General features: G+C 44.3%; 1 protein-coding gene across 2 annotated transcripts; it reads left to right on the plus strand.

Annotated features, from left to right (window-relative positions):
- Positions 1-4,236: 4,236 nt before the first annotated feature.
- On the plus strand, positions 4,237-16,300 carry MORN4 (MORN repeat containing 4). Of its 2 annotated transcripts, none has more exons than XM_060034350.1 (5): positions 4,237-4,376; positions 12,130-12,222; positions 14,172-14,286; positions 14,696-14,805; positions 15,055-16,300. In XM_060034350.1, exons 2-5 carry the CDS (start codon positions 12,156-12,158, stop codon positions 15,201-15,203), a joined length of 441 nt encoding a protein of 146 aa, XP_059890333.1. In that variant the 5' UTR covers positions 4,237-4,376; positions 12,130-12,155; the 3' UTR covers positions 15,204-16,300. The 2 variants fall into 2 exon arrangements, with proteins under 2 accessions (XP_059890333.1, XP_059890334.1); XM_060034351.1 differs by having other exon boundaries at positions 12,130-12,171.
- Positions 16,301-16,407: the final 107 nt, after the last annotated feature.

A 16,407-nucleotide genomic window follows, 5' to 3' on the forward strand; every position in this document is an offset into this window, starting at 1 on the left:
TAATGTGAGAAACAATCCTGTAAAACAGGCAGAATACAAGTAATATAGCTAGTAACATTAATAAAGTCATAAGTGTTTATGCTAAGAACTTCTCTTATGTGCAGGCTAGTATCTCCCCAGGTCGTCTAATCAGTCTGTTCTTCACTAATCGCTATCTTTAAGCGAAATGATACATTGGAATTGTACATAAAGTTCACCAAATATGTCTGTACACACAAGGATTGAGAAAGGAATGTTATTTTCTAAGGAGTTATATGGTTGGCGCCAGAAGAAAAATTGATCTTGTATTTCTGCTATTGGGGAGGTCTGGTTAATGCATAATGCAGATGCACAATGCACACTAGAGAGGAAGAAAGCCCAAACTGGCAGAGAAAATTTTTAAGTTTTTCTTGTCTTGCCTTAAAATGTGAATGTTTATTTTATCATTGGGAAAAGAGTGAATCAAAGACATTTGAGTTTGAACTCCAGCGCCACACTTATTATTTTGTATGTTACTTAACTTTCTAAGCCTCAGTGTCTTCCTCTATAAAATGAGAATAATCATCCCTTCCTCAACTGGTTAAATAAGAATCAAGATAACGTACATAAAAACTTAGCATAGGGCTTCGCTGGTGGCGCAGTGGTTGGGAGTCCGCCTGCCGATGCAGGGGACACGGGTTTGTGCCCCGGTCCGGGAGGATCCCGCATGCCGCGGAGCGGCTGGGCCCGTGGGCCATGGCCACTGAGCCTGCGCGTCCGGAGCCTGTGCTCCGCAACGGGAGAGGCCACAACAGTGAGAGGCCCGCGTATAGAAAAAAACAAACAAAAAAAAAAACTTAGCATAGTGTTTAGTACATAAAAAGCACTCAACAAATGGTAGCTTTTTATCACTGCTCAGGTTATTGGGTTTTTTAAAATATTTATTTATTTATTTATGGCTGTGTTGGGTCTTAGTTGCGGCACGCAGGATCCTTCACTGGGGCATGTGGCCTTCTCTCTAGTTGTGGCACGCCAGCTCCAGAGCGCATGGGCTCTGTAGTTGCAGCACTCAGGCTTGGTTGCCCCTCAGCATGTGGGATCTTAGTTCCCGACCAGGGATCGAACCCGAGTCCCCTGCATTGGAAAGCTGATTCTTAACCACTGGACCTGAGGTTATTGTTGATGTTGTTTTTGTTTTTACGTTTAAAGTAACCAACAGACTAGAGGCATGGGTTTTCTCAAAAGATGACCAGACCCCTTGTAACCAATATTTTAAAATCATTCTTTCTTGAATCTAATTATTGCCACAACTAAGTAGAAGTACTGAATTGAAAGAATTGTTTAATTGTACGTACGGTGTTAAAAAACAAAATTCAACTGGATAAATTTTAAAGATCTTATGGGCTTTATTCAATGATTCATGAATTGGGCAGCATCCCACGTAGCAGATAGAAAGGAACTCTGAGGAGCTGTACAACGTGAAAGACCTTTATAGGCAGTGGGCCAAGGAAGTTATAGCTGAAAGCAGATTGGTTGTGGCAGCGTTCACCTTCCTTTCGGGCCGGGATGCAGGGGTCTATCAGAAAGATTACCTCACTAGTGCTGACCAGGTGAGTCCAGATTGCCTCATTTAAGATTCCATGTCTGGGAGAGGCTGAAACTGTAATTAAGTAAAGTATTAAGTTTGGGTTTAGTGACATAGGGCTTAGCATAGGTGACTCCCTTTGGGGCCTGTTGTCTTGTTTTTAACACTGAGAATATCTTAAACTTTTTTTTTGCCTAATAAACCATTCTAGGCAAAGGTCCATACAGATGGTTCAATTTCCCCTTTCAGTTACAAGACATGTTATTTCCTTTTCCTAACAAGACATCAAATAATTAACTAATACTTGCCTCTTATGTCCCAGAGGCCATAGCCACAGAGATGACCTCTTAGTATGATTCATCTCATTTAGCCCTTAAGCTTCAAATTATGGTCAAGGAAAGCTCCAAGATTCAGAGTTCTCCCTTGAATTCTGAGTTTTCTCTATGGAAAACCCTCAGAAATTATTTCTGTATTTACTTCTTAGAACTTGATTCTCCTTTTACTGAAAAGTGTCAATACATTCTCTATTGCCTTTTAAGAGCTAGCACCTACCAAATGCTAAGCATGTGGCAAATATTGTTCTTTGTCCACTACACAGATTAAGCCACGTAACCGGCATTACAGCCCCTATGATGTTGGAAACTGAGTAAAGTAACTTGCTTGTGGTCATGCAGCTGGTAAGTGGCAGAACTGGATCAAAATCCAGGCAGACTAGCTCCATGCTTTTAACACTATATTGCTTCTTATTAATTAGTTCTGCGAAATGTCTCATGTTTACCCCTTTCTTTCCATCCTCACTGATACCGCATTAGTTTTGAGACTCTCAGGATGTCTTAGCTACATTATTGCAATAGCTTCTGAGTTTCTCTGCTTCCAGTCTCTCTCTGATCATCTCTGGGTATCACTGCCAGTTTAATTTTCTTAAAACACTGGTTTTGGGCTTCCCTGGTGGCGCAGTGGTTGAGAGTCCACCTGCCGATGCGGGGGACATGGGTTCGTGCCCTGGTCTGGGAAGATCTCACATGCCGCGGAGCGGCTGGGCCCATGAGCCATAGCCGCTGCACGTCCGGAGCCTGTGCTCCGCAACAGGAGAGGCCACAACAGTGAGAGCCCCGCGTACCGCAAAAAACAAAACAAAACAAAAAAAAAACACTGGTTTTATTGTGTCACTGCTCTGATCAAGAAACTACATTTTTTTATTATGGTAAAATATATGTAATATTTATCATTTTAACCATTCATAAGTGTCCAATTCAGTGACATTAAATACATTCACAATGTTGTGTAACCATCACCACTCTCTATACCCAAAGCTTTTTCATCATCCCAACAAAAACTCTGTACCTGTTAAACAGTAACATCCTCTTCCCCTGGCTCTTGGTAACCTCTAGTCTACTTTCTGTGTGTACAAATTTGCAGATTCAAGAAACTACATTTTGCAAACCGTATCTTCTACTTTTTCAGGTCTATCCATAATTTGACCACAATCTATTTAACCTTATTTCTTCATATTTTCTAAATACACATTCTCCAATCTAATATCTGTTTTCTTGACACTCTGTTCCTCAACTATTGTAATTATATCCATGATTAACACCACACAGTTCAGCATGTTGAACCAGTGAGTTAGAGCTGGATTGAATCTTACAGATTTGCTAGTGCAATCTCATTTCACAGGCTAGAGAGCTTACCAACTTGCTTGAAGTCACACACAGTTGGTGGCAGAGATGGGATTTGAAAACAGAATCCAAATCTTTTAGAACTACAGTTTATTGAGCACTTACAATGTCAGACACAGTACTGAGCATTTTACATTGTATTTTCATACAAGTCTTGGGGAGACTTTATCATTATTACTATTATCATCCTTTCTACAGATTAGGAAATCCAAATTCAGAGAAGCAATTTGCTTACTCTCTTCATTCGCCTGCCTTCTCTTAATAATTAAGTATATAATAATTAAATACAGACTTGGATTTTTCCATGTACATGAACTTTTTCTTCTCCGCATCGAGGCTGTAAATCTTATGAGAGCAGTGTTCATGTCTATTCTAGCCCGGCAGAACCTAGCATCATGCTGTATTCACATTGTTCGGTAAATAAACATATGGATAAACCGGTTGGTGTGCATGGTATTTGGGAGGATTTGTTCCAATCTTGGCCCTATATTTTAAATACAAAGTATATGAGTCATGACAACGGCAACACAAATCCGTATAATGAATGCAAAAGTGCCCTGGTATCATCACAATGCTGGCACAGGGCTGATACTCATGAAACTGCAGTTGCCCCATCCTGCGCTTCACAATTTACAAAGCCGCACCTCAAAAGTCAGTTTTGGGTTCTGTCCTTTAGCTCCGCGTCGGTGCCATTGACAACTGTGGAGATCGGAGCAGGATCGGAGCCGCTTGTGTAGGTGGTGACTGTTGCTTCTGACGCAGGTTTGGTTTTTGTTTGGTTTGGAGTTGGCATTTCAGCTAGGCTACCTCTTGGTAGGCGAGAACTGAGTTCTCCGGGTGGCTGAGGTAGCACCGTGGATCAGCCCCACCCCTCTTTCTGGTATTTGGCCCAGGGTTCTCGCAACACTCAGCTCCGCACAAAGATGGCGTAGAGCCCAGGCTAGGCCAATGGAGAGTGGCGTTGCTCCCGGTTGCCTAGGTAACAGCCAATGGGCTGCGGGAATTGTGCCCAGTGCGGCTGCCCGGGATGGCGGCGTCAAGTGCGGCAGGCACTGGAGGTGGTGGCGGAGAGGCAGGTGGCAGGGGCGAGCCCGGCGGAGCGGAGGTCCGCCCCGCGTCAGGGCGAGACGGTCATCCCGGAAGGCCGAGCCCAGGTTGGCTGGCAGCGCGGGTGGGAGGGGGCCGGGAGAGTGTGGTCTGGGAGGAAGGGACTGAGGAGCCCAGCCCGAAATGACAGGGGCTGCGGGAGCGCGGCTCCATCCCGAGGGTTGCTGCCCCGGAGGTCCCAAACCCGGGCCTCCCGTCTCTACCGCGGGGTCCGAGGCCCGAGCCCATGGCCTCCGGGATAGAGATCGGGGTACGTGGGCGCTGTGTGCAGAGGAGATCGCAGACCAGTGTGAGCTAAAGACCCCTCCCGCCCTGGAGAGCGGACCCGGGGTGAGGGAAGTAGCGGTGCTGGAAAGCCAGAACCGGGTGGGAGAAGGACTGGGGAGGTCGACGAGTAAGTGTTGCCTTGTTGCGGTCTAGGGCTTTGTTTGCTCTGGGTCCGCCTCTGTCACACTCTGGTGGAGAGACGTCCCTCACACACATCCTTGGGAAGTAGGATGCTTAAATTAGTTGATGGTGGCATCCCTACTGTCTAGCATCTCCAAACTGCTTAGGTACCACCGGGAGTAACTCGGTTGTATTAGAACCCAGCCCAGGAATTTTACTTTCTCATGAAATAGAATAGTATCCTGGCAGTCCCCATCACCCCAAGGCGTCTGGGCTTTTTCTGTTTGTTTTGTTTTGTTTTGACCTTCTTTCTGGTGTCAGGATTTTCTTCCCACTTTCTTCAGTCTAGCTGTCCCACAGTCTTCCTAAATAAGACCTTTATCTAGTAGCGGTACATTTGTTTACTTTTCCAGTGGAAGGAAGAATTACAGTGAAAGAGACTTACAGACTTAAAACAAAGACAGTTATTTTAAGCTCACTTAAAATACTTTGAAAAGAACATTTGACTTTTTGTTCTAGGTCCATTACAAACCTGATTTTTGTTCATCAAAGCCTTCATTTTCTTTTCTTTAGGATTCTAAATGCCTAAGAGCTGCTTTCTTTATAACTGAAAGAATTTCAAGACTGTCACCCTGGGGAGGGTGGCTTTAGGGGGACAATGTGAAGCTATATGTAGATAGTTAAGGTGGATGCCTCCAAAAAATATTCTTAAACTGAAAATCTATTCTCTTTTATGTTAGTTTTTTTTTTTTTATTAATCCTCTGGATTTGGACACAGGTTACTGTGGATGCATAAATATTTTTTAACCAGTTTGATTTCTGAAATTAAAAAAAAAAAGACAAATGGAATGGAAACAAAAGTTCTCATTCCTGTCTTCGAGTTCTGTTTGGAAATGTCTGGGCCGGGAGAAAATAAAGATAGCAAGGATATAGTCTATTGTGCAGACTAATAGTGTGTTGGTTTATAGGCACAAAATAGTGATTTTCTTTTAGATAAATGTTTGGATTGATCCTTTGCAACCCACCTATCAAGAGAGAGAAAGGGTGGGCATCTGTTAAGAAGCATGAATCATCTTGGCTTTGTAACTAGATTCCACATGTAAATCTGAAGCCTAAACTCCTAGGCCATCTGTTCTCTTTAAAAAGATTTTTTGAGGGCTTCCCTGGTGGTGCAGTGGTTGAGAGTCCACCTGCCGATGCAGGGGACACGGGTTCGTGCCCTGGTCTGGGAGGATCCCACATGCCGCAGAGCGGCTGGGCCCGTGAGCCATGGCCGCTGAGCCTGCGCGTCCGGAGCCTGTGCTTCCCAGCGGGAGAGGCCACAACGGTGAGAGGCCCGCGTACCGCAAAGAAGATTTTTTGAATAGCTGATACAAATACTGATTTGCATTCCTTATTTCTTTTTAATATACATTTATTTATTTTTGGCTGCGTTGCGTCTTTCTTGCTGTGCACGGGCTTTCTTTTCTCTAGTTGCGGGCAGGCTGCTCATTGCAGTGACTTCTCTTGTTGCAGAGCATGGGCTTAGTTGCTCTGCAGCATATGGGGTCTTCCTGGACCAGGGCTCGAACCTGTGTCTCCTGCATTGGCAGGCAGATTCTTAACCACTGTGCCACCAGGGAAGTCCCTGCATTCCTTTAAAGTATTGGTTTTTTTAGTCTGCATCAGCACTGGCTATACTTCATTAAACTAGATTTGTCTCAAGGACCATGGTTACTGATAGAGTTCTTTTTGGGGTCAGTGGCTATACAGCTATTAATTAGCATGGCTAACTACAGAAGTCATACATGAAAACCCTGATTCTGCCTCAGGCAGTGACAATATCAATTATTTGGACACACGTAGAAGTTTCAAGTCAAGTGTGTTCAACCATGGCCTGAGACACATGGAGTGTACATGTGTTTCCTTTAATTAGCACTTCTAATTGTGTTCTTGGGAATGGACATCGTTTTGACAAGCAGCTGTTGAAGTTTGCTATATCTCCCTAGAACAAAAAGGAATGGGAATTTGTAGTATGTGCTTTTGAAAACAAATGGGAGAGGATGGCGGCAGGGATAGGTTGAGGGATGATGTTCCCATTACAATTGCTGTGTAACCGATTACCCCAAACTTAGCTGCTTAAAACAACCATAGGATGCTCACAGATTCTGTGAGTCAGGAATTGGGAGATAATCTCTCTCTCTCCTCCATGATACATCAGCTGGGATGTGGGCTCAGTGGCTGGGGACTGGAATCCCTGAAGGCTCCTTCACTCACTCCTGGTGCCTGGGCTAGGATGATTCAGAGATGAGGACTGCCAACTGGAAGCACCAGCACATGTGACTTTTTATGTGGCTCGGCCTCCACTGAGCCTGGTAGCCTCAGGATAATCAGACTACTTATGTGGTGGCTTAGGTCTCCAAGCTCAAGTTTACCAGTTAGCAAGATGGAAATTGCATTACCTTGTATGATCTAACCTCAGAACACACCATCGCTTCCATCACGTTCTATTGGTTGAAGCAATCACAAACCTAGCCAGATTCATAAATGAGGAGTTAGCCACTACTTTTTGATGGGGCAGTGGCAAGGTCAAATTGTAGAAGAATGTATAAGACAGGAGATACGATTGAGAATATCTTTGGAAAATTCAGTCCACTCTATTTGGTAATGAGAAGCTAATCTTTCAAGTTTCATTGGCTTCTTTGAAATATTTAGGATATGTTGCCCAAGAGCTAACAGCATACCAAAAGAGTGGCTAGGTTTACAGTTGGAGGGGCTGGGTAGTACTCAGTCCCTAGTAATCCTCAAACTGGAGAAGAACCGTTCCCTTTCTTTCAAGTTCCTTCTACTGGTGGGATGCCACTGTTTAGAAGTTTTACATAGCCTTGAGAAAAAGTAAACGCACAAGAGGCTGAGCCCCTGTGTAGTCAGTCTGGCTCCTCAAATTGCACTGAAATAACTCCTTCCAAAACTTCGAGTGAGGCTTCCCTGGTGGCGCAGTGGTTGAGAGTCCGCCTGCCGATGCAGGGGACGCGGGTTCGTTCCCCAGTCCGGGAGGATCCCACATGCCGTGGAGCGGCTGGGCCCGTGAGCCAGGGCCGCTGAGCCTGTGCATCTGGAGCCTATGCTCTGCAACGGGAGAGGCCACAACAGTGAGAGGCCCGCGTACCGCAAAAACAAAACAAAACAAAACAAAAAAACTTGGAGTGAAGACAAGTTAGTCAGCTGCTGCTGAACTTTGAAAGGAAATGTCCTTATCTTATCATCTTCCTGTAGAAATAATGATTTTGCATTTATATGTCAGAACGCTTGTTTTGTTCTAAGATTTAGTAGAAGATGTAACCATTCATATTCTGACTTATTTTGAAGGAATGAAATAGCTCAGATTTGTGCCATAAGCTGACTTTTAGTTCTCTGATGTAATTAGTTCTCAGAAGAGCTGATGGTGACCTCTAGCTGTCAACATGCCTTTCTGGACTGGAAAGCGTTTTCCTCTGTACTTTCGATGGAAAACTGCTTCTCTTCCTCTCATTAATGTTGTATTTGCGATGGAGTCATGTTGACCTCTACCCCAGGCATACTCTGATGCTGGGCTGATGATAAGAGGCTCGTGAGCCTGAAATTAGATGCTGACCTTGTGGAACATTGATGGGACAGAGATGGCACACCAGGTGCCAGCCACTGAGAAAATAGCCCCCCAGAGGTACTGAGGGGCATTAAGACAAGAAAATGATCCTGATCTTGGGATATCTTCTACAATGTGAGGGACCCTGAACATGGAGCTCCTGAGTAACTAGAAAAGTGAGAAAATCCCTGTTGTACCAATGGGAGTGACTCCAAACATCACCAAAAGAGCTTCCACAAAGCTGGCCTTCATTATGGGGGTAGAAATGAATGTCTCTCCATGTTTGGGTGAGAGCACAGGGCTTCTGCTCTGTTCAGGCCAGACTGTCTACACATCAGACCATTTCTGAGCTTTCAGCATCTGCATCAAAATCATTATGACATAGGCCAAAATTAGAATATCCCATAGGGTGCTGATAAAGAACAGATGAGTGGCTATAATTTACTTTTCCCCTACTTAGTACTTACCTCATTAGTCAAAATTGCTGATATTTTTTCAAAGTGTCATTTGAATTTGTAAGGAAACACAAAAGATCCTGAATAGCCAAAGCAACCTTGAGAAAGAACAACAAAGCTGGAAGTATCACGCTCCCTGATTTCAAACTATACTACAAAGTTACAGAAATCAAAATAGGATGGTACTGGCACAGAAACAGGCACATAGATCAATGGAATAGAATAGATGGCCCAGAAATGAACCCACACTTATATGGGCAATTAGTCTACCACAGAGGAGGCAAGAATATACCATAAGGAAAACACACTCTTCAATAAATGGTGTTGGGAAAACTGGACAGCTACATGCAGAAGAATCAAATTGGACTACTTTCTCACACCATATACAAACAAACAAACAAACCCTCAAAATGGAGTAAAGATTTAAATGTAAGTCATGACACCATAAAACTCCTAGAAGAAGATGTAGGCAGTATGCTCTTTGACATCAGTCTTAGCAATATTTTTATGGATACATCTCCTCAGGTTAGGGAAACAAAAGCAAAAATAAACAGATGGGACTTAGTCAAACTAAAAAGCTTTTGCACAGTGGAGGAAACTATCAACAAAATGAAAAGACCACCTAGTAAATGGAAGAAGATATTTGCAAACAATGTACTTGATAAGGGGTTAATATCCAAAATATACAAAGAACTCATAAAACTCAACATCAAAAAATCACACAGCCTGATTTAAAAATGGGCAGAGGTCCTGAATAGACATTTTTCCAAAGGAGACATACAGATGGCCAAGAGGCACATGAAAAGATGTTCAACATCACTAACCATCAGGGAAATGCAAATCAAAACCTCAATGAGATATCACCTCACAACTGTCAGAATGGCTGTTATCAAAAAGATAACAAATTACAGGTGTTGGGGAGGATGTGGAGAAAAGGGAACCCTCGTGCACTGTTGGTGGGGATGTAAATTGGTGCAGCCACTGTGGAAAACAGTATGGTGGTTCCTCAAAAAATTAAAAACAGAACTACCATATGAGTGGAAGTGGAGCACTTCCACTCCTGGGTATTTATCTGAAGAAAATGAAAACAGTTCTTAGAAAAGATACATGCACCCCTATATTCATTGCGGCATTGTTTACAGTAGCCAAAATATGGAAGCAATCTAAGTGTCCATCAATAAATGAATGAGTAAAGAAGATGTGGTATGTGTGTATATATTCCATATATATATATATATATATACACACACACACACACACACAATGGAGATATATATATATATATATATATATATATGAATACTACTCAGCCATAAAAAAGAAAAAATGAAATCTTGCCATTTGTGACAATATGGGTGGACATAGAGGGTATTATGCTAAATGAAATAAATCAGAGAAAGACAAATGCCATATGATTTCACTTATACGTGGAATCTAAAAAACAAAGAAAAATGAATAAACATAACAAAACAAACAAAGTCATAGATACAGAGAAGAAACAGGTGTTTGCCAGAGGGGAGGGGGTGGAGAGATCAGAGAAATAAGTGAGGGAGATTAGGAGGTACAAACTTCCAGTTACCAAAAAAAAAAAAAAAAAAAAGGAAAGAAAGAGAAATAGGGATTGCATTTTCAAAAATATGTCAAATGATTCTATTTGTTTCTTTATATTTATTGATGTTTTGGGTATCTTAACTCCCTTCTTATAGAATATCCTTGAGTATAATTATTCTTTTACCCTCATATGAAGCTATACCTAGCCAGTCTCCAAATGTTACCAGGTTTTTTTGTTTATCCTGTGATAATCATTCCTGCTCCCATTACCCTGTTATCTCCCTAGATCAGGCTTTATGATCTCATACCTGGGTATATCAGTTAGCTTTTGCTAGGTGTGTTATTACACACCATCCCCAAAACATAGTGGCTACAACAACCATTTCTTTAGTCCGTGATTCTGTGGGTCAGTAATTTGGGGCTGGGCTCAGGAGGGCAGCTCTTCTAGTCTTGTCTGAGCTCACCCATGCATCTGTGGTCAGCTGGGACAGCTGCTCCACGTGGCCTCTCACCATCTGGCAGACTAGCCTGGGCTCATTCACATGGAGGCAGAACAGTTCCAAGTGCAATAAGAGAGCAAGCCCAACAAACAAATGCTTTTCAAACCTCTGCTACGTCACCTTTGCTAATGTTCCATTAGCGAAAGCAAGTCAGATAACCCACCCAGATCCAACAGGCAGAGGAATAAATAAGCTGCCTCTTAATGGAGGATCTGCCATATCTGCAAGGGCATGGATGGAGGGAGAACACTTTGTGCCCATTTTTACAATTGACTAAATGATCACATCTCCTGCCTTGCAGCTTTTCTGGCTGTAGGCGTTTGCTGTTCCAGCCCATCCTGCTTCCTTCTGCCACATTCATTTTCCTTAGACTCTGCTTTCATATTTCGTATTATAACCCCCAGAGGTTTCTTCTCTTCCATACCTTATCAGCTATCAACCCTTCTGCCTAGCTTTCAAAGGTCTCCTTAAGCTGGCCTGACCCTAAAAGCAGAGCACATGGTACAGGGGAAAAAGAACTAGCGGCAGTCAGGGGAGGCATGGGCACGAGTTCCATCATCATCATTGTTCTCTAACTAGTTTTTAACCTCTTGGGGCTTCTGTTTTCTCCAAATGTTTCTCCCTCCAAAATGAGGGAGTTTGGATTAAATCTGAGAGGTTCTTTTCAGATTTAAGATTTAGGCTGGGTGTACATAGATGAATTTGTTTCCTGTTACTCCCTAAATAAACCTTCAACTCGAATAAGACCCGGCTTCTTAATTCCCACCGCACATGTCGTGTTTATATTGCTCTTTGTGCTTTCATTCCCCATGTTTTCTCAGTCTGGCATTGCCCTTTGCGTTCTTCACTGCTTGTTTTAAATTCTGCCTGTCCCTTTTCTTTGTAATCTCTGCCATCCAGTTTGGCACTTAATTATATTATCTCTCCTATTCAGTGTTTCAGTTGTTAGTCTTATCAGCTAGATTATAAACTCAACGAGGAACGAGACTACATTTTATACATTGACTAAGCACATAGTAGGTATCAAGCAAATATTTACAAATTAATCGTAAATTTCCATCCCAGGTCTTAGAAAATTGGAACCTGCTGAAGACTTTTAAGACAAGTAGGAGGATAAGACTGCTTGGGCAGAGGTGGCGATGATGGTGGTGGCGGTTGGAGAGGGGGGATTTTTGTTAAATGTAATCAAGGCAGTTTACACTTACCAGGCTGGTAGCCTTTCGAAGGTATCTATAAAATTGCTTTACAGGCCTTTCCTCCAGCCATCCTATGACACTGGTTCTCCTCTGCTTATTTCTTGCAGTTTTCATCCTTCTGTAAGCTGTCACCATGACCCTGACAAAAGGTTCCTTCACCTACTCCAGTGGGGAGGAATATCGTGGCGAGTGGAAGGAGGGTGAGAGGACCCGTGGGGAACATCCAGTGATGAACACTTCCTTTGGCTGAGGGACAAATACATCAGGATATATATAGGACAACTTTACGAGTCTTCATTTCTAACTTCTAAAGCCAAAGAGTGCCCTTCCTTTATTTGATTTTAGGATTATAAATAAAGGAATTGGAAAATGCTATTGTTACTCCAATCTCCAGAAATAAGTTAAATCTTCCCACTTCTAAATTTGAAGTGTTTTAACACTCTTTTTTCTTTTTTTTTTTTTTTGCCACGCCTCGTGGCTTGCAGGATCTTAGTTCCCCGACCAGGGATTGAACCTGGGCCTATGTCAGTGAAAGTGTTGAGTCCTAACCACTGGCCTGCCAGGAGAACCCCCAACACTCTTTTTTTTTTTTTTTTTTTTTTTTGCGGTACGCGGACCTCTCACTGTTGTGGCCTCTCCAGTTGCGGAGCACAGGCTCCGGACGCGCAGGCTCAGCGGCCATGGCTCACGGGACTACCCGCTCCGCAGCATGTGGGATCTTCCCGGACTGGGACACGAACCCAGATCTCCTGCATCGGCAGGCGGACTCTCAACCACTGCGCCACCAGGGAAGCCCCCCCAACACTCTTTTACCCTTTAGTGGTATTACTTGGGAATTGTTTTTATAAATGCTAAGGTACTCAGCAGAGCAAAATGAATTATTTTTAGGGCCCATAAGTTGCAAAGTACAGATTCATTGTAATGACTTGATTCTAGTGAATCTTAAAGAAGAAATTAGGGCAGACACTCAAGAGCAGATGACATTCATTGCCTTGAATTTCCTGTGACAGCTCATTACATTTGGAAGTATCTATTCATAGGAAGGGCAGAATTCCTCCAGCCTGAGGCTATACAGGAAGCACTTTAATGATGTTCAGTTTGGAAACAGTCTGGCCACTTAAAAGTCTCACGGGTCCAGTCCTAGCAAACCCGGAACTGCCCCGAGGAGACTTGACTCTCTATAGTTGTGCCAACGAAGAGCAGTTCACACTCTTTCCAGACGCCTCATTCTTTTCATGGTAGATCCCTGCAGCTGATGAATTTTTGAGCCTTGAGAGGAGAAATTGTGACATGGGACGTGACCTTGCCTCCGTACATCCACAGCCTTTTCTCCTGCCTCCCAAACACCTACTGTCCCCTTTAACGTGACCTTTTAAGGGGAGAGGCTTCTCGAGGCTCTGCTGGGCAGTCTCTATCCACCAAAAGAGCGCCCTTGTACCCGGAATGGCATTGCTGCTTCTCCAGTATCTTGCTCTGTTCTCTGGTCAGTTCAGTGGGTAAGCACAGCCCTATTGATGGAACAAAGCTCAAACTAGTATTGCCAGTCAGGCTGTTAGGTTTGCCCAGCAGCTTCATGGTGTTGGAGGGTACTTTAATTTTTTTCTCAGAGTGTCAAGGCAGTTAAGTGTCGAGGGCTCCAGAGTCAGTCTGCCAGCTGCATTTGCTGTCTTGCTCTACCACTTTTAGTTGCTCTGTGATCTTGAGTAAGTTTTTTATCTTCTCCTTGCCTTGGTTTCTGCATCTGTTAATGGGAATAATAATAGTATTGGGCCTACCTCCTAAGGTTGTTGTGAGGATTAAATAAGATGATAAATACAAAGTGCTTGGAAGAGTGCGTGGCACATAGTGAAGGCCCTGTGAAGTTAGCTATTGTGATTTTTATTTAAATTTTTTTTAAGCTATTGTGATTTTTCAGTGCTCTCTTATCTTCATACTTGGAGAGACCTGCTCCAAATCTGATGGTTGTGACTTAAGAAGGATCTTAGAGGCCAGCTTATTACTCTGGGTAATAGTTCTCTGCCCTGCTAATGTCACTGCTTCTCTTCTTTCCTTTGTGGGTGGGGTGATGCAAGGCAAAGGATGTTGGACTGTGAGAGGGGACCCTGAAGCTGCCCCATCCCAACCTGACACCTGTCTTCTCTTTGCTCAGGCCGCAGACATGGTTTTGGTCAGCTGATGTTTGCAGATGGTGGCGTGTACCTGGGCCATTTTGAGAATGGGCTCTTTAATGGCTTCGGGGTACTAACCTTCTCAGATGGCTCGAGGTGGGTACTGGGTCATCATTCCTTTCTCAGCCTTAAACTAGGGAAGGGAAGTTCTGTTCTAAAAGGGACAGTGAGAAACACCTGGTCAAACCTGAGCTGGTCCCGGGCCCTCTGAAAACAGGCAAGGAGCAGCGTTCGTTCTTTTATTGGTTACTTTATAAATACATCTAAAATTTGAAATGGCAAGGAGGTCAGTGACCTCCCACCCCACCACTGTCCTCTTAGGTTATTTCCTTGAGATTAGAGCCTCGTATCATACACACTCTCTGACCCCTCTCTGCTGGCTGGGTGGGTGGGAGCTCTGGAAGAGTGGAATCAGCTTTGCTCCTTGGTGTTGATAACCACACATTTGGTGTTGGCAGCTGCCTGACTCAGTTATCCTGAAGGCTGACATCTCGTGTTTCTGCAGGTATGAGGGGGAGTTTGCCCAGGGCAAGTTCAACGGCGTCGGAGTCTTCATTCGACATGACAACATGACCTTTGAGGGGGAATTTAAAAACGGCAGAGTGGATGGTTTGGGTAAGTTGCGGGCCAGCAGGACAGGTGACTGACAAGCATAAATGGGTGGAAGGACACTTTTGCAGCTTTAATCCTCCTGTGGATGCCCAGCAATGCATAGTGACTGGGTGCCAATGCCGGGTCATCAGACTCACCAATAGAGTACCCAAGGGCTGCAAACTTTTCTCTCCCTCCGCCTCTACGTAGCAAGCAGACCTCCCAGCCACTAATGCCACTGTCTCACCCATATTTTCTCTGTCCCCCTCAAAGGCCTGCTGACTTTCCCCGATGGTTCTCACGGAATACCCCGCAACGAAGGTCTGTTCGAGAACAACAAGCTTTTGCGGCGCGAGAAGTGCTCGGCGGTGGTTCAGCGGGCCCAGAGCGCCTCCAAGTCAGCCCGGAGCCTCACCGCCTGACGTGGCGCTGCGCCCAGCTGACAGCAACGCCCCACCACCCGCTGGGGGTGAACAAAAGAATCCGATGTGAGAGGAGATGAGAATGACCATGGAGCAGAAGTCCCGAAGGTCTGAGGCTCGGGCCGCTGGCCTTGCAGCAGTGGTACCCAGTGTGCCCTGCCCTTCTCTTGCTCGTTGGTACTCTCTGTCCCTAAAACCATGGGTCACCCGGTGCAGACCTGCTACTTCATTTTCTGCCAAGTGATACAGAGTCTCTTCCTTCCACCTCTATTTGGGGCAGATGATCCCAGCCCCAGATTAGGGCCAGTGCTCTGTACTGCCCTGGAGAAATAAGGAAAACGATAGGAGTGGCTTAGACAGTACAGCGGTCCTGAGAAAGTCAAGGCCAGAGCTTTTCTGTATGTTACCCCTGCATTCGCTTCTGGTTGGCATCATGGCCCCAGGCCTTCCACTTTGTCTGACCAGACTGGTCCTCGTGTCTGCTTATTGCCCCTGTGAAGGGTTCAGTGAATGCTATTTCCCTCTCCCTTGACTTTACAAACATAATTTGTGCTCCTCTCTCCTTCCTTAGACATGGGAAAGGATCCCTTTAGTCAGAAAGAAACCGATATAAACAGTCACCTTATAACTTGTATTTATAACTCACTCCAGGGCAAGGGCAGATATCTGTGGGTCCCATCAGGCCCTGTCATGGAGTGAACTAAATCCTTAAGGATGGCTTGGGCTGACACAGCTTCTTCCCAGTGGACCAGTAGGTCAGACCCACCTCAACCCCTTGGGGTTCAGGTAGAATTGGACCCATCATGGGATGGCAGTGAACTAAAAGAGCATTTGGTTCACTGTAACTCTTGCACCATGAGCCTTGGCCATCAGGCCTAGGGATCAGATCTTGATCGACTGGATCCCTGCATAGTTCATCACAGAGGCCTTCAGTTACCCTGTGACCCAAACATGCCCCCCCAGCCCCTTATCCTCACACTGAATGTCTCCTCAACAGCAGATTGTGGTGGAAATTAGAGCCGTGTGCCTCTATTTATTCTCTGAATTGTACTGTAGAAACAAGTGTTTATGAGGACTAAACAATCACCAGAACTGCCTATACTTAGTTTTCTTGACTCTCTTGCTGTACACCCTTATGAATATTGACCCATTTGCTGTTTCTAAAAGTTAATTATAGATGGGGGCTTGAAACTGACACTGCACA

This window comes from Delphinus delphis, chromosome 16 (genome assembly GCF_949987515.2).
Source record: "Delphinus delphis chromosome 16, mDelDel1.2, whole genome shotgun sequence".
Taxonomy (NCBI): Eukaryota; Metazoa; Chordata; class Mammalia; order Artiodactyla; family Delphinidae; genus Delphinus; species Delphinus delphis.